Source organism: Ostrinia nubilalis, chromosome 21 (genome assembly GCF_963855985.1).
Source record: "Ostrinia nubilalis chromosome 21, ilOstNubi1.1, whole genome shotgun sequence".
In the NCBI taxonomy this organism is placed as follows: Eukaryota; Metazoa; Arthropoda; class Insecta; order Lepidoptera; family Crambidae; genus Ostrinia; species Ostrinia nubilalis.
The window spans coordinates 10,684,339-10,704,326 of record NC_087108.1 but is presented as its reverse complement, the minus strand read 5'-3'; the positions used below and the strand labels follow the sequence as shown (position 1 = coordinate 10,704,326).

Genomic DNA, 19,988 nt, shown 5'->3' with positions numbered 1-19,988 from the left:
TTTAAGAGTAGGCGTACACCGATGATTTTTAGTTGGCCGATAGTTGTGCCCGATTTTAAATTGTATGAAGAATCGGCCAAATCGAATCGGCGTAGTGTGCGCACTCCCATACATGCCCATACTGATCAACTGCCCGACTAAACTATCGGCCGACAAAAAATCAACGGTGTGCGCCTACTCTAAATGTGTAGGAATAATAAGGTGCTCTGATTTATACAGCTTTCGAAATAATGCAAAATGTAAACTTGTTATGCGCTTTGTGACATTGAATTTTATGATAAAGCTGTAATCTACTACCATACGGGCTGTAACAACTAAGGCCGCAGCCTTGCTCTGACATCCTGATTAGTGACTGTCATAGCAGACACCTCAATTTTTTACCATGTCTACGCGTCAGTGGTCTCGTGCTTAGAGTGATTACTCTCTTTCTAAAGAAACTTAGAGGACTTTAGCCATCAGTCCAATCTTCCCGTAGATGTCTTAAAGGTAAAGGTGATTAAGGGATACATGAGAATATTAGGTCTCCTCAAAACCTCAACCAGACGAGCCAGCTTGGAGTGTGTAGGTATGCCAAATCCTCTATGCTCTCTAATAGAGGGCTGTGCTCCTGTAGTGATGACTGAATGATTGACTAAATGATGATGATACTTACCGAACAGCCGTTCGCCGTCCTTCAGAACCTAAGCGAATCTAAGTCCATAATTTTGACATTGAGCTGGTCATCAAGCGAGATGCTTTACGACTTGATTTCTTACAGCCTTTAATATAAGTTCCATTTCACTTTTACTCACCGAATAGCCGTTCACCATCTTTCAGTACCTTAGCAGATCCAAAGTCCGTGATTTTGACATTGAGCTGGTCATCAAGCGAGATGCTTTACGACTTGATTCCTTACAGCCTATAAAATAAGCTTCCATTTCACTTCTCACCGAATAGCCGTTCGCCGTTCTTCAGCACCTTAGCGAAGCCGAAGTCCGTGATCTTGACGTTGAGCTGGTCATCAAGCGGGATGCTTTACGACTTGATTCCTTACAGCCTATAAGATAAGCTTCCATTTCACTTCTACTCACCGAATAGCCGTTCGCCGTCCTTCAGCACCTTAGCGAAGCCGAAGTCCGTGATCTTGACATTGAGCTGGTCATCCAGCAAGATGTTCTCCGGCTTCAGATCTCGATGGACTATGCTTTTGCTGTGCACGTACTTTACCCCTTCCAGGACTTGTCTGCAAAGAACGTTTTATGTTTGAGATATTTTAAATTACAAATTCCTTGAATATTGATCGATCTCAATCGACCGTGAAAGTGTGGCGTCGCTATTTGACTTATTATGACACCCGCATTTTGCTTTTGATGCAAAATCAACATTTCCTGATAAATACTGTCCAGTGTAATTAAGATAAAACATTGTTGGAGATCTAATTAAATAAAATTACATGACAACTTAAAAGCAATCTCAATATTCTCAATTTATTGAGGGATTTCTTTCAACTGTCATGAGTTTAAAAATTACAGTACAAAATATAAGTTGTTGTAAATCAAATGATAAAGAAAGATTTACTTGTTTATGTGACCGAAAAAATCGCGACAGGTTATCTCGACTTAAATATATCGATAAAATTGGATTACAAAATCCGGATTATTACCCAGCCACTTTAACGATACAAAAGTGATTTCTTAAATAAATCCCGGTTTAAATACACTTTCAAATAATTTAACTTGAGAGCATTGAACTATTTACGCTATTTAATTTAATTTACCTTGCGTAACACTTCAAAACAACTAAAGCTACTTCGTATAATGTAACCAAATTCACACACTCGTTGGTTTCCTTCGTTTTCAACTCTTGAACAGCTCTGGAATGGACGCACAACGCCATTTTGTGTTAATTAATTGGTTAATTAGTGTAAAAACTGTGTTAAAATCAGCGAAACTAGAATAAGTCGGCCACTAGGTACCAGGAGCGCAGTACGACGCGAGAGCTAGCTTACGACTGAGTCGCGGTTCATGACAACTGAGATATCGCAGCGCACAGCTATTGTATACAAACACTATTGTATAGAATTGGCGCGTGTATAGATGTTTGACAACAAATTGGTATCTAATTAAAAACGAATAAGCATATACAATTTTCTAAAAATTGGATTCCTAAGACGTAATTATAGCAACGTAGATGTTTGACAGCAATTTGGATTATCTAATTAAAAATTAATAAACAACTTTTGGTATAAATGTCTAAATTTGGATCCTATTAGGAAATAGGATATTAGATGAAAGAATTTAGATTAGAATTTGGATCCTATTAGGAGATAGGATATTAGATAAATAGGAATTAAGATGAATTTTCTAAGACGTAGCTAAGTAGGTAACGTGTTTGCAAATGTTTTTTAAATGTAGAGTCAGTTTATAAACACGTTTCGTAACGTATTTACAAAATGTAATGTTCTTTTAATACTTTAATAAGTACTTAAGTAAATTATAAAAACAATATTTCTGGATATAGGCCTCCAACATTATACCCTGATTATGCGAGGAAAAATTGATAGCCCGGCTGCTCTTAGCAGGATAGGTATATCGGTCCCAAAGCTGTGTGTGGACACTGACAGAGGCCTGGTGGCTCCGCGGAGACGCCCTAGGCTATTCAACGTGCCCGTGACGCGCACCCGCAATGCACAAAACTGCCCTACAATTAGAGCACTGACGTCATTAAATGCGCTTCTCGCGAAAAAAAACCCATATTTACGTGTTTGTTGACAGTATGGCTCAGTATATTTTGGAGGTATACAATTTTCTGTCGCATAATATTTAAGCACCTATTTATGTAAATCGTGTATTCTGTACTTCTGCCGCTGATGGACGTCTTGGGTAAAACTGTAAGTCCACAGTGAATTATATAAATAAATAAATAAATAAGCTGAAATTATGATGATGCTTGGTATAACTCGTACAGTCAGCGTCAAATAGTTCGTGACACTCAAAGTGGCAAAAAAGACGACAACACAACCTTATTCCAATTGTAACAAAGACGTGTTGCGAACTTTTTGGCTACTTTAGGTGTCACGAACTCACGAAGTAATTGACGCTGACTGTAAATATCTACGGTCTTCATGCCCGTTTTCACCATCAATCCCTAATTTTTAAGTCACCCCTTTGAAAACAAATTTCCTGTATATGCTACCATAGGGGGCCACTTAAAATTCGAGATTGATAACAAACTTGAATTTTAACACAAAAAACAAACACAACGTCCTATTTTTATAATTAGGACGGTCTTTATGCGTAAAACGAATAGATTCAACAACAAACAATTTAATTAGCCAATGCTACAAACGCGATGTCACGTAGCCACGAAATCTTGTGGTATTTTTGGCATCTCACTCAAGATCTTCAAAGCTGTTTTAAAGAGATTATATTGATCCCAGCAATTTTTAACTGAGACAGAGGTCTTTTATGATAAATTAAACATTAAACTTTTAAACCTAACGCTTGTCTCAGTCATTGCCTGGGGTATGGGATCGACACGAGGGGCGACATACATATTATTATGACGTGTCAGATAATACATATAAATAAATCTTATGCGAGATCTGAAGTCTTTTTTTACGGGGAAAAATGCGTTGAATCGCATACCTACCCTGCGGGGACAGGGTAGGTTATGTGGGACTCACCAAGTCAGAAGGACGAGGCATACCAACTAAAAAGACCCCGGTGCTCCGCCACTCGCCATAAGTGGGAGGAAACTGTGGGCTTCCGGACAAAGCCTTCTCTACCACAGCGGTTCCCGAAAGGTGGTCCGCGGAAAGGCCGCAAGGGTTCCGTAAAAAATATTATCCCACGTTTCGTGACCGAAGTTGTTCGCGCGCACCGACTTGTTTACGCACAAGGGAGGGGCAGGGCGTGCGGGCGGAGTAGTACGTACGGGGGTTCCGCTAGGAAAAGTATAATCAATTAGGGTTCCTTGGCAAAAAAAAATTGGGAATCCCTGCTCTACCACACGCCTACACGGCGGGCCCTACCAGCTATCACTAACTGAGTGATGCGCTAAATCTGTAATTAGAATAACTGGTTAAAATGATATTATCCTGCTACTTCTTCAAGAAGTAAAAACAATAGTTTTCTTATAAATGGAGGTAGCTTTATATGGATTTAATACACTAATGAGTTGTTATTAATAAAGTCAAAGTCAAAAGTCAAAATTTCTTTATTTGTTTGGACTAATAAATAGTTCTTACAAATCGTCATTTTGCTCTTAAGGAGCCTCTACATGTCTCATAATCTTTTTACCCTACCAGCGCTTCGAGACCAACATTTGGCAAGTGCTGAGAAGAAGCGCCGCAACAAACTCAGTCACCACTGTCTGCCGGTTAATATAAATAAATAGAAATAGTAGTAGTAGGTACATTCGATTCAGGAGCAGTTCACTGAATTTACCATGCCTTCTTGTATGGTGTATCTTATAAGAATGGGTATACAAGATTGCGTGGTATATTAAACAAGGTAGTGACGTGCTAATATCTAGACTTACATATTAAGATACTAGTAGAAATGACTCGCATACATAAATTTGAATAAATGTATTTAAAGTATTTAAACCAATATCATCGTATTCAAAGAGATTGGATTTAATTTAATGTTAAAACAAAAGACTGCTAATTTGTTTATAAAGTAAACAGATTACAACAATTTTATAGTTTATCTGTAAACAATAAAATTGTCGTAACTCATCATTATTCTTAGTAAATATTTATCTTATTCTGAAAAACCGACATCGTCACTGTTCGAGATAAAAATATGATTGTTTTATTTAAATTACATATAAATAAAACAGGAAAACATTTGATCCTAGATCTAATATTTGCTTATATGGGTCAATGCTTACAAAATAGGCGTATCGACCCCAATACGTGTTTATCTCTCTAAATGGTAAACAATTGTAATTAATCGTACAAGGGAGTGGCGAACGATTGAAGTGTAGAAGCAGTTTGTTTAATTTTATCGCAAAAATAATGGCTCAAAAAGAATATTTCAAAGCGCCATCTATTGACGATTGCGTGGTCTAATGGTTCGTGTTGTTTTGGTTGATGGTTCGCATTCAACCGAAGATAAATCCAGATGCGATTGCGGTCAAATACCTGCCTTGTCTAGCATATATAAAAAAAATGTTAGGCTGAGTTGCACCACCTTATTTTAACCGTAACAATAACAATAACCGGTGCTTTTTGTATGGAGTTTGGCAGATTTTTGACGTTTATCAAAGGTAAAGTAAGTTGGTGCAACTCAGCCTTAGTGTGATGAGTAAGAGATTTGTACTCGGAGGCTTGGTATTGAATACTAGTAGGGAATTTAGTGCAAGAACCCCTCCACTTTGGTATAGAAGGCTCATTTTTGCAACAGTGGTTCTTTGGGTGCTCCTGAGTGGATTTCCGTCGGTAGACATCGGGAGCCCCCCCTGTGGTAGCAGGGGGAGGGGGGGCAAGTTTCCTTCCGCCGCGCTTCACTTTAAGGCCCATATCTTCAAAACTATGGGTACTAGGGCAAGTGTGGTATCATTTTCGGATAATTAAAGGATGGCGAATTCATTTCTAGAACAACCTTTTTGCCTTTTCATACAAAAATATTGAAATATTGAGTAAAATTCACAAAAACCAAAAAGTATTTTTTTAAATAAACGTCGTTTACTTTTAAACCACTGGAGATAATCTAATAAAAAAAATATGACCTGAAAGCTACATTTATTAGGATTATAAAAATATAACATTGTATGGTACTTTTTTCGCAAAAAGTAGGTGAAAAAAATTTTTTCTTCAGGACACAGCGGGCGAATTTTATTGCGCATCGGAAAAAATATTTATTTTATCTATGAATTCATACTATTTGGTTCAAAAGCAAGCAAGGATTATTATTTTAGAATTTATTTAGAGTTGCTGGCACATCAATCTACCATAATTTGTATTTTTTCGTCAATTGATTTTGAACTCTATGTGTGAGACATAAGGTTGAAAATAGCTTAAATACATTTTAATATTGAAAATATCTTAAGAAGAAAGCACTATATGTATAAAGAACTTTAATTTGTCTAAACGTCTTAATGATTATTATTATTTTAATTAACAGTTTTATTTCTACATACAATTGTACCAGTGATTTAACGGAAAGGTAAGTGTAAGGAAAATGAGGTTTCACAATCATAGTACAGGATATATTTCTAGCACAAAGGTTACGGCTGTGACCGTTTTAGTTGTTTTTTTCAGACAGCACCAGCTTCTGCACTACTTCTTGCACTTACATCTCACCATTTCCAGGCAAGCCTCAGCAGCTACGGGAAAACCGGTCCATGTAGGCTCCATCTTGCTATCGGCTCTGGTCCACCCCCAACCAGTCGGGTAAAGGGAAGACTGAGTCGATTGCTTGCAACTAATCCTATACGCGAACCCCTTGGATTGATCTAATAAGTAAGTGGATAGATCTTGAACAAGGGATGACTAAAAAGAGGACCAAAATCCCAACAGAACAGCCTAATCTGGTTTACTGATAGCTCAAAGTCACGAAGACAAAGAACGCCCCGGGTGCCAAGCATCAGAGGGTGACACATGTCGCACAGATTAGTACTCACTGGCGCATCTGCATAACAAGTCTGCGGTCTATGTCATTGTCTTTCAATCTTGGAATCGGTAGGTAACCCCAAAATCGTGGGGGTTACCAGAGGGTGCCTTAGGACTTACGCCGCCACTGTAAAGATGGCCTTGGGAACGGGAACGGGCGACTACTTTACAGTAGTCGTGTTTACACACTTCGAACATAGTGAACGCTTAAGGAGGTTTGCTACAGTGTTTCAAGCTGAATTCTACGCTATGATATGTGTGCACTAAAGAACAGGGGTGTAAAAAACGCAATATTTACATCCTGATCCACAGCCAGGCAGCACTCAAACAAAAAGCCATCGCCTCAGTGAAGGTTGAGTCTAGAATTATTCTAGATATACTCAACATCAAATAAACCGCACCTTCCGCGACGCGAACTTTAACGATTTTCTTCTGACACAATCATGGTACCCCAACAATATTGGTGTTATTTGAAAGCCCAATAAATATCCTTAAAGAAAAACACATTTAATTTCTTAATAAATGATTAACATATACCATAAATGTGACTTGAAAAAATACCTCACTTTGGGCCCACCTATGGGATCAATTAGACCAATTTTTATGGTTATAAAACCAAATAATGATTTCACGTGTCCTCTTTAACAGATGGATAGCAATTAAACCCAACTTAACAGTTTTATAGCCATAAAAGTTGGCTCTAGCGTAACTACCTATTTTTTGAAGAAGTGACTCTGGATCCTTCTAAAGACACATTTTTGGGGTAAAAACCTTTCCTTTAATGAAATGAAGGTTAGAACTAGGCTTTTAAATGGTACCAATATTGGTGGGAAGTGGGGATGCATACGTTTGAAAATGCTTGTTGCGGGAGGTGCGATTTATTTGACGTCGAGTGTAGATGAACAAACTCGGAAGGCATGAAAGTGTCCCTGATGTGGGATACCTGGACATACACGGATCAAATGCAATGGGAGAGCCGACAGTCTAGCGAAACCAGGGTCAGAGGCGATACCTATTGGGTCAGAACTGATACTTACCTTTATCTAACGGCATACCTCATGGCCATAATATGGCCATATCCAAGAAGCACAGTGCTAAATGGAAAAGCTCCAACGATATAAGATAAACCTCTCCAAATCATTCCTAAAGGGAAACACAAGGTCATGGAGAAAACTCATTAAACGGAAATAAAAGGTACCTAAGCCCAAGCAATTACTGGTACGCAAACTGGGCATTATGGAACGAACCACATGTCCCACAAAATAGGCCTACCAACAGAAGACAGCTCTCGAGCATGTGGAATACATGTGGGGTCCATGAATCAATACTGTAAGGATGGGTCTGCTTGGGTCAGCATATCCGGCATCAAAAGACTTAGAAGGCTTTCACTCAGACGCTTAATTCACCTAATGGATAGGATTTTTTTGGATGATAGGGAATAAAAAAACGGAGCATAAAGATCCTAATGGGTCGCTGTGGACTACGCTTAGACCTAGCTTAGCTTAGGCCCTACATAAGATAACCCAGACATCAGCAGCAGCTTTGTATCAGCCTTGGCTACTGGCAGTATATCAAGGGATTCGCGTATAGGATCAGGTGCAAGCAACCGACTCGAGTCTTCCCTTTACCCGACTGGTTGGGGGTGGACCAGAGTCGATAGCAAGATGGAGCCTAATGGACCGGTTTGCCCGTAGCTGCCGAGGCTTGCCTGGAAATGGTGAGATGTAAGTGCAAGAAGTAGTGCAGAAGCTGGTGCTGTCTGAAAAAAACAACTAAAACGGTCACAGCCGTAACCTTTGTGCTAAAAATATATCCTGTACTATGATTGTGAAACCTCATTTTCCTTACACTTACCTTTCCGTTAAATCACTGGTACAATTGTATGTAGAAATAAAACTGTTAATTAAAATAATAATAATCATTAAGACGTTTAGACAAATTAAAGTTCTTTATATAGTGCTTTCTTCTTATGATATTTTCAATATTAAAATGTATTTAAGCTATTTTCAACCTTATGTCTCACACATAGAGTTCAAAATCAATTGACGAAAAAATACAAATTATGGTAGATTGATGTGCCAGCAACTCTAAATAAATTCTAAAATAATAATCCTTGCTTGCTTATGAACCAAATAGTATGAATTCATGGATAAAATAATTTTTTTTTTCCGATGCGCAATAAAATTCGCCCGCTGTCCTGAAGAAAAAATTTTTTTCACCTACTTTTTGCGAAAAAAGTACCATACAATGTTATATTTTTATAATCCTGATAAATGTAGCTTTCAGGTCATATTTTTTTTATTAGATTATCTCCAGTGGTTTAAAAGTAAACGACGTTTATTTAAAAAAATACTTTTTGGTTTTTGTGAATTTTACTCAATATTTCAATTTTTTTGTATGAAAAGGCAAAAAGGTTGTTCTAGAAATGAATTCGCCATCCTTTAATTATCCGAAAATGATACCACACTTGCCCTAGTACCCATAGTTTTGAAGATATGGGCCTTAAAGTGAAGCGCGGCGGAAGGAAACTTGCCCCCCCCTCCCCCTGCTACCACAGGGGGGGCTCCCGATGTCTACCGACGGAAATCCACTCAGGAGCACCCAAATAACCACTGTTGCAAAAATGAGCCTTCTATACCAAAGTGGAGGGGTCTCCATACAAATCATTGCACTAAATTCCCTACTATACTAATGTAACTTACATGTATGTATACCTACTCTTATTTAGTACTACGAGTTTAAATATCAAAAGTACTTTGTACGCTTAATTTGTCCACCAAAAGTTAACGTAGAAGGTTAATTACTACATCAAAATTATTGTACGCTTATTTCGTTTACCACGAGCGAGTCAACGCCGCATTATGTAGGTACCTAAAGACCCAGTTCACCTAGTTGACATTGCAAAGGTTGTATCGCTGGCAGGTGATTAACGCACTTTTATGATAAATATAGGCTTCATAGACGATACAATTAAACCAGTTGCACCATCTTAATTTAACTATAACTGACGACAAAAATGTGTCAAACTCGACACAAAAAACACCAGTGAAAGTTAGGTGGTGCAAGATTGACATGTTACATTACGTTTATCAATGGGAAGTATGGGAACTGTTTATACATTGGAGAACTATGACCGATTACGTCGCAATGACTGAAAACTTATCGGTGGAACTATCTAGTTCCGCGGACATGTTAACGGAACTAGTTCCGAAGGTTAAGTTAATCGTTCCAGGTTCAATCCAGTTCCGGATATGATTTGCGCATCTCTCTCTAGGTGCAACTAAGCCTTAGTTTGATGCGCCCTAGTAGGTATCCGTTCTGCTCTATGGGTGTGAAACGTGGAAGGTCACCAAGGTTATCTCGCACCAGCTGCAGGTCTTCATCAACCGCTGCCTTCGCCGAATTCTCGGCATATACTGGCATATTCTCCAACGTCCAGCTATTGGAACGCTGCCACGAAATTCCGATCGACCAGCAGATCAAGCGCCGCAAGTGGAACTGGATTGGCCACACTCTCCGAAGGGACCCCGATCACATGGCACCCATCTGGATTGGAATCCCCAAGGAAAACGCAAACGTGGTCGACCCAGGCAAACTTGGCGGCGCACTGTAGCGGACGAGGCGAAGAAGATCGCCAAGACCTGGAGCGAGATCAAGCGAGAAGCTCAAGACCGAACGAGATGGAGGACTGTTGTGGACGCCCTCTGTCCCATCTAGGGGACATAGGACCATAAGTCAAGTAAGTCAAGACATGTTAACGGAACTAGTTCCGAAGGTTAAGTTAATCGTTCCAGGTTCAGTCTAGTTCCGGATATGATTTGCGCATCTCTCTCTAGGTGCAACTAAGCCTTAGTTTGATGCGCCCTAGGCCCTTAGACATTAGTCTAAGGTCCCAGCAGACTTCAGGTATAAAATGGTCGTGCTCATAACACTAATACAGTGTAAACTCTATTAACGACAGTCAAGGGACTGAGCGACGTTATAAAGAGTGGACGTTAAATGTAAAATGTAGGACATGGTAAAGTGGATTTCGACGTTATAAGGTTTGTCGTTAAATCGAGTAACACTATACTTGACTTTTTTATTTTATTGTTAGGAAATCATACACACTGTATTTGCTCCTAGTGGGATTCAAACTTTTTTGCAATCCACTTAATTAGCTAGGCCAGACAGTCATTACGCTATCTGAATAACTTTATAATTAGACTAAAACACATTTAAAAACAAAGCAAAGATAAGGCAACGTAACGAACTCATATCTTACCTCATAATATACCTAGTTTTCTTCTCAGACAGCGTGACGACAGACGTGAGGTAGTCGAACAACTCTCCGTTTTTGCACAGCTCGAACACCAAGAATATGAACGTTTCTGATTCGAACACATCTTGCAGCTCAACTGGAAAATGAGACATTATTTTTAATTTCAATAATCTTTAATTAGGGACTCTAGTAAGATAATATGTTTTGATATAGCACTACGATCACTGGTCAGTGCTCTCACTGGTAGGTGCGGAGCCCTTAACCCTACAGTGGTCGCGCGGATTACACCCGTAATCCACTCGTGCAAATTGTCGAATATTTTGAAATCGGTCAACGCGATCGTTTTGATACTTCGTGTACTTTAAGTTGCATAGTCGAAGATCACACTTAATGACGTGTGAGCGCCAGGTCGCTTGTGGATGTGTCGCAGGAGCCCCGTAAATGCCGATGGTCTACGCGTGTAATCCGCGCGACCAATTACGTAAGTATTTTTTAAGTTACCTTTTTTACTTAATGTGTTTGTTTTTGCATTATTAGTGTAAATTAATGCTTTATAATAAATAATTACGGCATAGGTATGTATTTACATTTGTGTTTTCAATAAAATCATTGTATTTCAGATAAATATCATGAACAATAGACAAAAAGCACAAATTGCAGAATGGCTAGAAGTAATTGACAATGTAAGCGTATCTTCTGGCGACTCTTCGGTTTCTAATGAAGAAGTGCACATTCTTCCACAAGAGAACAAGTTTCTCAGACCAGTGATTAGCCATCTAACTCAGAACCATCACAGCGGAGTTTTTTAGGTCGCTACTTTGACTGCGGAAGAAAGCGAAATCAAAGTACTGGAAATACTTGTAATTCGTGCAACAAATTTATTTGTCCTTATCATTCCATGATGGCCTGTATCTCCTGTTCAAAATGTAATTAATAAATAAGTGCAATTAGTACTGAATAATTTCTAAACTTCCAACGTTGTCATTTTCTTGATGAAAAATGATGATTTTTATATTTGGTTAATTTATAAAAACTGAGAAGAACTGTTAGTTTCTTTGTTTGATTATTTCATTAACTAATACATAAAAATAAATATAAAAAATAAAGAAACATGTTTTTATAAAGATATGTCTTCTTTTTTTACTCCATAAAATGGCTTACGCATGTAATCCGCGCGACCATTAACGTAATATTTTTGAGCGCGACCACCGTAGGGTTAAGACGTTTTGAACAGGACGTAGGTCGCGCGTTTGCAATACCGCACATTAATTGTTGGAAATTGTAATTTATATTTTAACACAGCTAATAATAAGTTTCAATTTTAGAAAACTAAGCTGGGGGTGTCATGTATTCTTAGAGCGGGAACACGTGTGACTTTGTTTTTCGGACTTTCCACACAGTTATGAACTCTAGGCTGGATTCAGCTACCAATCAGTCACTATGGAAATCAAAGAAAGGCACTGGCCACTGACATACTACATAGTAACTTAGTAAGGTGAGACAGAGCGAACAACCCAAAATATTTTATAGATACTAATTATGAAACAATTAGCATTAAGGGAATCCTGCTTCTTTAGCAACAAAATATTATAATTATTACAAGTCAACATAAATAAAATAAACATAACACTTTTTTAAACACTATCTAAACCATTCAAATTAAATCAAACTAGTTTATTGCAATTAGGTACATATCGTACATTGATGGGTCTTAAATTATATCCCAAAATGTATTAAAGATTTTGTGTTTTAAATCGGCTAACAACTCACTCACTAATATAAGGGTGTCCAGCGACCATTCTCAGGATGTTGATCTCTTGCCGAGTGGCGTCCCTCATGATGTGTGTGTCCACTCCATCGTGGGACTCCTGGCTGAGGTCAATGATCTTGGCAGCGTACTCCCGGCCCGTCTCTTTCTCTATACATCTTCTGACCGTTGAACTGATGCCTCTGGATTTCAAAAATGGTTTGGTTATTCAAGGATTTTTAAGTTAATTATGTTTACTCTTGCTTTGTCTACCATATTGTGCTGAATAAAGACTTTCTTATTTTTATTCTATTCTTTAGGGTTGTGTTAGATTTAAAGATGTGAATAGATTTTGAAACATGAAACAGTTTAAGGTACCTATTATAAAAAATTGCTTGGTAATGCTGAAATATGTAATGTAACTTAAAAGTAACTAAAATTACTCTTCATGGCTTAGCATAGATTTTTAATCATCAGAAAATATTAATTTCTGAGTTTTCTGTTATTTTCTTTATCTTTCCTGTATCAGTGAACTACTTTCGTTTGATCAAAAACTATTTTAGCTGCGTAGATGCTTCATATGAGTAAATAATTTCAGATTTTAGCATTGTCTTAATTCAAGGATTATGTAGCCTAATTATAGTACAGATTACTTTGCAGCAATTACTGAACAATGTTATGAACTGAACAAACACTTTATTAGCAAGAACCGTATATTTTAAGCAAGCATTAAAATTCCAAAATTGCCAATTGTAGAATAAAATCATACACAATTTAGAATTTGAATCACTCAGAATACCAACTAAAATTATGTATAAATAAGTTCTGAAAGAAAAAAGAAAAACGTAATAAAATTAAAGAATATCAGGAGAATTAACGTATCTTTCACACAACCTTGGTAATAAAGTTTCATCCAATTAGTATGTCCTGTTCACATCGCAAGTGAGCCGGCTACATTAATGTAACCTGAATATTCTAGATTTTGATTATTTGTATCTTCTGGTCGGAACTAGATTTATTTAAGCTCTGCTTGTGATGAAATTACTCTTGACAGTAAATTGAAGTAAAGTTTATGTTTTGTGATTAGTCCTTTATATTGAAACTCTTTAAAATAACTGACAAAGCTATGTTTCTTGCACTGTTTGTTTTCAGTTTGTTCGTTAGTTTCAGCCGAAAGATGTCCACTGCTGGACAAAGGCCAGTACGGGCCCATTTATTGTCCTGAAGCATTAGTAGGGTCGAAGTAAGCAATACTGGGCCATGTAAAAGCCCTTTTTAAAAGTGTATTTGCAGAAAATAAATGCCTTTAAATAGGTACATTTAATGATATTTAACCATATAAGGCTTTAATTGCATTATACTAATATACAAAAAGTATTCAATAGTTTTGGGTGTTATCATTTATAAAAACTCAAGAGTTCTTTCTCAATAACATCAAATTGGCAGGGCAACAAACTCTCCATTAAGAATTTAATAATCATAAGTCAACATTTTTGTACCTACTTTAGACAGGCAAAAGAGAATCAATAAACTATTGTGATAAAAAATCTGTGGACCACTTAACTCGCTGATAATAGTAACTGTTTTATGAGGTGTAGACTTTGTTCTAAATAAGTGTTCTTTATAGTATTGTCAATTTTTCTTTCATTCTAATTAGAATAAGAATCAGACAGAACAATTTTTTGGAATGCATTTGGGACTTTAGTTTGTTTACTATTGTTTGTAATTTTATAAAACTAGTGCTCAGAAATGTTTCTAGACAACTTGCGGCTATTTATTCATCAGCTTAGACATAGAAAACTAATTAGTTTAGCATCGCAAGTAGTGATTCCAATCTCAAGGTCACGCAGAAGACTTACGAACATGATCAAAGCTACAAGTACAATAGCCTGAATAATACTGTCTCTATTTAAAATTGGCAGCTACACAACTCGTCAAGTGATCACGATTGCCCATAGTGATAAGAAGCCAAAATACTCCATACCTTCCAATTATCTCCTTCGGCTCGTATTTAGCGTAGAACTCCTTCGCCGCATCCTTGTCCGGGAGATTGTCGTCGTCTTCTTCCTTCGCCATGCTGCCCACGATTGTGGTTGTTATATTTTTTGTTAACTAATTTGTACGTAATTAAATACTCGGCCACCAATGACGAAAGGTTATTGTTAAACACACACTATTAATTCGCAAATTATCACAGCGATACGCACGCTAACGACGCACAACAAATGGTATAAATGTACGTATGGATTTTAGCTAGTTAAACGACGCTAAAGTTTCGTGAAACTAAACAAGTTTTTCAGAAGCTCCCCGAAAATTATTAGGTCACAAAAAGAGCCATTTTCAACGACTGACAGTGACAGTGACAACCAGCTGGGTAGTGGTGAAAAGAAGGTTATCTATGACAGAACGCTGCTTTAAAAAAACATGGTTAAAAACGCCATCTATTTTTGATTATGTAAAACATAAATTGACATACAGTAGAACGCCGATTATCCGAATTAATTGGGACCGGGGTCGATTCGGATAATCGAAAATTCGGATAGTCCGACATAGACTGGTAATAGAGAAAAACGAACTGTCACACATGGAACAAACTTTAATTAGATTAACAAACATATATATTTCTACTTGGCGTTATTGTAAAACTGCTACAATAAACGCTCAGTTGAAATATATTATCCGAATTCCAACAAAAAAATCAAAAATCTCTTGGTTTTAATTTTTTATATTTTACTCTTAGGACCGATTCGGATAATTGGCGATTCGGTTAATCGGCGTTCGGATAATCGGCGTTCTACTGTATTTATAAAATGCTGTATTAATCCGAATTTTTAATATTTTCGCATATGAAATAAAATATTTCTAATCATAATAAATAAATAAACCAATACATAAATCGCTATGTGCCACGCCCCGAGCGCTTAGGTTGGAAACCATCATAGCTGGGCATAAACTCGTTAATCCGTTAATCGTTAACTAACGAAGTTAACATTTCTATTAACGGATTAACTTTTAAGTTAACTTTAAAAAATGTTAACGGACTCGTTAACTTCCGTTAAATTATCCTAAGTCCGTTAATCGTTAATCCAGTACCTACTATTTACCAAAAAGATACAGTAGGCAGGGCTTCCAGAAGTTCCAGAACCCAAAACAACAGTTTTTGTAACCAGATCACTAACGACACTTGTTAGTATGTGTGGGACAACTCTTGTAACTGAATTTAAGACCAGTTTTCATGAACCGATTGAGCTGAAATTTGGTATACTTATGTAAGTACGATGACAATGCAATGTTATGGTACCATTGAGCTGGTCTGATGATGGAGTCATGAGGTGGCCATAGGAACTCCTAAATGAAACGGCGGCATCGCATCGAATTTGGGTTCGTTGGATTTGTCTTTTTGAGCACTTTAGTACTAGATGATGTTCAGGGACCTGATGATGGAGTCAGGAGGTGGCCATAGGAATTCCTAAACTAAACGGTGGAAACTTATCGAGTTTGGGTTTGCTGGATTTGTCTTTTTGAGCACTTTGGTGCTAAATTGTATTGAAATTAAACCAAGGCTCTGAGATTGAGATACTTACTACGAAAAAGTGAATAAAATTATAATAATTAAAAAACTTTTTAAAAAACAAGCTTTTATTCTAAAATGCAGTTGTACTAAAACGAAAAAAATAATTGTACTTATGCAAGGTTCAAATAATTTCGAAAGCTTGTAGCGCAAACATAAAAGAGGAATAAATTCCATGCGCGATACAAGCTTTCGAAATTATTTGAACCTTGCATACAAATATTTTTTTCGTTTTATTATTATGTGTTAACGGATTAACGATTAACGTTAACTTGCGTTAAATCTTGCGAAATGTAACGTTTTAACGTTTAACGAAGTTAATTTTTTTATTAACGGTTTAACGATTAACGAAGTTAACTATTTGATTAACGGTGCCCAGCTATGGAAACCATTTTCCAGTGTTGCCAGCCGGGTCTTGTCAGAAATTACCAGAAATATAAAAAAAAGTAACCTTTTTGAATAAAAAGTAACCTTCATACGGGGGGGGGGGGGGGAGCGATTGTGTAAGGTTGTACATGGATGGAAAATGAATACAATTGATCATCGATCGTTTACCTAAATTCGAAATTTTGACCATTCCATGAAGACCGAAACGTGACCGGGTCGTATAAAAAAGTTTCATGGATTTGCGTTTTATTATCGAAAAACATTCACTAAAACTCATTTTTTTTAACAAATAATAAATCAAATTCATGTTTAAATGCAGTTTATGACATAATTTTTAAATTGTCACTATTAATATTTTTTAATGAACAACCTGTAAAAGTTAATTCTACAATTTCTGAAAAATCACCTAAAAGTAACCTTTTCATTAGTGTAACCTAAAAGTAACCAATGCAGTTCAAAAGTAACCTAAAAGGTTACAAAAGTAACCTTCTGGCAACACTGCCATTTTCCTGTGTCCAAATTAGAGCTGCCCTCTAGTATTTCTAGATCGCAATTTTAAAAAAGTAAGAAATAATAAAGCATTTAATGCTTTTAGTTACCAAGAGATGGCGCTTAACTGTCAATGTCATAATCATGTGTAAAATAAAAAAATATACCCACCTCGCAGAAATTTGGGGGTAGAAGGGAAAGTAATGTTTTACATCCTATTAACTTCTTACAGGAAAATGTGAAAATATCATTTTCAGGTCTACATTTTCTTCAATCACTAAACAGCTGTTTTAGTCTTTGGAATAGGTTATTGGCTATGGTTTATGCGTTGTCTCTTTCTCTCATTTCGGTATGTTTTCGCTTGTGTTGTTCCGTCCGATTGTCTTGCATTTTGCAGTGTTATGAAAATATTAAATCGTCTCCCTTCGTTCCCGTGAGCATTTTTCGGGTGTTTTGTTGGTGCCACATTGGAATTCGTCACGAATCCTTCGCTTTGGTCCCGTAAAATCAGGTAAGGTGTTATTACGCATTGAATTTTGTGACATTCGTGATTGGTACATTGGTACATGAACATCTTTTATCAACCTTGAGATTATAGAAAATACCAGTTTTCTTTGTTCTTAATTTACATCTGTGTGTCCTTTAATGACCAGGTTGTCCCGGTTGGGGAATTGGTTTCGATTTTGTGGACTTTCTCTTTGTTTTTTACTATGTTACATAAAATATGTTGTTCTAAATTCAATGTATTGACCCCTTATCAATATTGTTATCCATTAATGGCATTTTAAGTGTCTACAGTTACTTAGTAGCACCGTCAAGGCTTCAATACCAAACATTCATTGCATAACAAACTAGTCCTTTGGTTTCAAGTGAATTGATTTGTTCTACTTTTCTTTATGTCAACATTCTTGCCCAAATACTGATGATAAATAAAAACCAATTCAAACTGCTGTTGTACATTACATCATCGTTGATTTACTATGATATAAGCTACATTTATCGTTTGAAAATCATTCTTCTTTTCTAATTAGATTTCAATAGGACTTTGAAATTATTAGTTTTTGCAAGCTGAGATGTACTTAAAATCACGGTAAAGTGTTCGTAGAACGAAACATTCGAAGACATTATTAAATTAAAGCGGAAGATATGAACAATACATTTACTCAAAGGTGCTTTTCAGCAACGCTGAGTAACACTAACAAACAAGTAACAATTTTGTCTCATAATAATAATTATCATTAATTTATTAATAATCAATATAAATGTACCGCTCAAAAAGTAATTAAATACAAAATAACAAGCTATTATCGTAAGCGATTAAACTTGTTTTTTAGTTATTTAGTAAAGTTGCAGTTATGTTTAAAATTATACTGAAAATTATATTTTTTAAAAGAATTGAATGACAATCCTTTGCCAGCATTTGCCCGCATAATATTTTTTTAACATTGAACATAAAACAACTAATTATACGGTAATGAGAAATAATTATGTCAATTTAAATGCTTAAATCAAGTATAATTCTATTTTTGGCTCGATGAAATGTATTAAAAAGGTATTAATTAAAGTAACAATATAATTATTTTAATTTAAAAATAAAGTACTGGAATAAAATAGTATAATATTTAATTATTTTTTAAATTATTTATGTTATCTCTCCATTGAAACAAAGTAAGAACACCTTACTTGGCTTTTGTACAATCATGTACCTAATTCGATGTTTCAAATGCAAGATAGATGGCGCCACGAGCTTCTTATTGCGGAATCTTATGGATTTTTTTTTCGATTGTTACACCGTTTTTATTATTACAAGATTCTTTTTTCGAGAAGGTTTAACTACGGGTATTGTAGGTATAATATTTATATTTGGTTTACTTTACTCCCTTTGTTGCTCTACCTCTGTGCAACTTTTAACTGAAATACCGTTTCTGCGTGCATGGAACTGCCAAAAAACATATCTTGTTTGACTCTATTATTGGACTATTCCCACCACTCGTTCCCACCGCTGTACTCCTGTAGACCCCTTTTCACCCTATTCCAAAAGTAAACCCTACAAGTAGCCTTAACAATACCTACTCTGTATAAAATAGTAAAACACGGGTCTTAACGCGATGTTTATTAATTAGTTACATTATGTACTCACGGCTTGACGTTTCGGCTGCGATGCTGCAGCCGTGGTCACAAGCAGACTATTTTAATTGAAATGGAACGCGAAAGCTTAAAACCTACTCTGTATGTTGAACACTATTTTAAAAGCATAAAAAGCATTCATCCCGAGTCCCGACCGTTCAATTCAAGATAATAAAGCCCGTGCGTCATAGTAATCTTCATTGATAAGACTTACAATCTCCACAGATTTGTTTGTAGCGTTCATCTTCTACTACGGTACAGACAGTCAACATCACATCAAAGTATATTTTTTATTGCAAAATAACACCTATTATACGTCATCATCATCATCATCATTTCAGCCATAGGACTTCCACTGCTGAACATAGGCCTCCCCCAATGCTTTCCACGTTGATCGATTGGTAGCGGCCTGCGTCCAGCGCTTCCCTGCTACCTTTACGATGTCGTCGGTCGTACTATTATTAAGATACCGCAGTATTTAGCTTGATATGCTCTCGTCTGTACAAATGATTTTACTACGGTATAGTCAGCAAACGCATCAAACTTTAAATAAAATAGAGGCCGCCCGCGACTTCGTACGTGTGGAACGTTTTACCCCCTTAGGCCCAGAACACACGGTGAAACGCAACTGCAATGAAACTGCAACTTCTAGTTACTTTTGAGTTGCAGGTGGAGTTTCTTAGTGGATGTCTACTACACCCTAAAAAGAACCTACCTGCTAAACTTCAAGTTTGTAGGTGTTATAATTTCTTGATTGATCTGTGAGTGGTAGGTACCTATTTCACTTTTATTTAAATAGATTTTTATT

At 36.6% G+C, this 19,988-nt stretch overlaps 1 protein-coding gene across 2 annotated transcripts in view; it reads right to left on the bottom strand.

Annotated features, from left to right (window-relative positions):
- Window positions 1-14,967, bottom strand: part of LOC135082519 (phosphorylase b kinase gamma catalytic chain, skeletal muscle/heart isoform) — a 44,294-nt gene extending 29,327 nt beyond the window's left edge. For both annotated transcript variants that reach the window (XM_063977319.1, XM_063977320.1), the window contains exons 1-4: window positions 14,591-14,967; window positions 12,634-12,809; window positions 10,863-10,995; window positions 1,071-1,222 (exon numbers count right to left, since the gene is read on the bottom strand). In XM_063977319.1, the coding sequence (XP_063833389.1) occupies window positions 1,071-1,222; window positions 10,863-10,995; window positions 12,634-12,809; window positions 14,591-14,682 (553 nt within the window). In that variant the 5' untranslated portion in view covers window positions 14,683-14,967. The remainder of the gene's footprint in view (window positions 1-1,070; window positions 1,223-10,862; window positions 10,996-12,633; window positions 12,810-14,590) is intronic.
- Window positions 14,968-19,988: the final 5,021 nt, after the last annotated feature.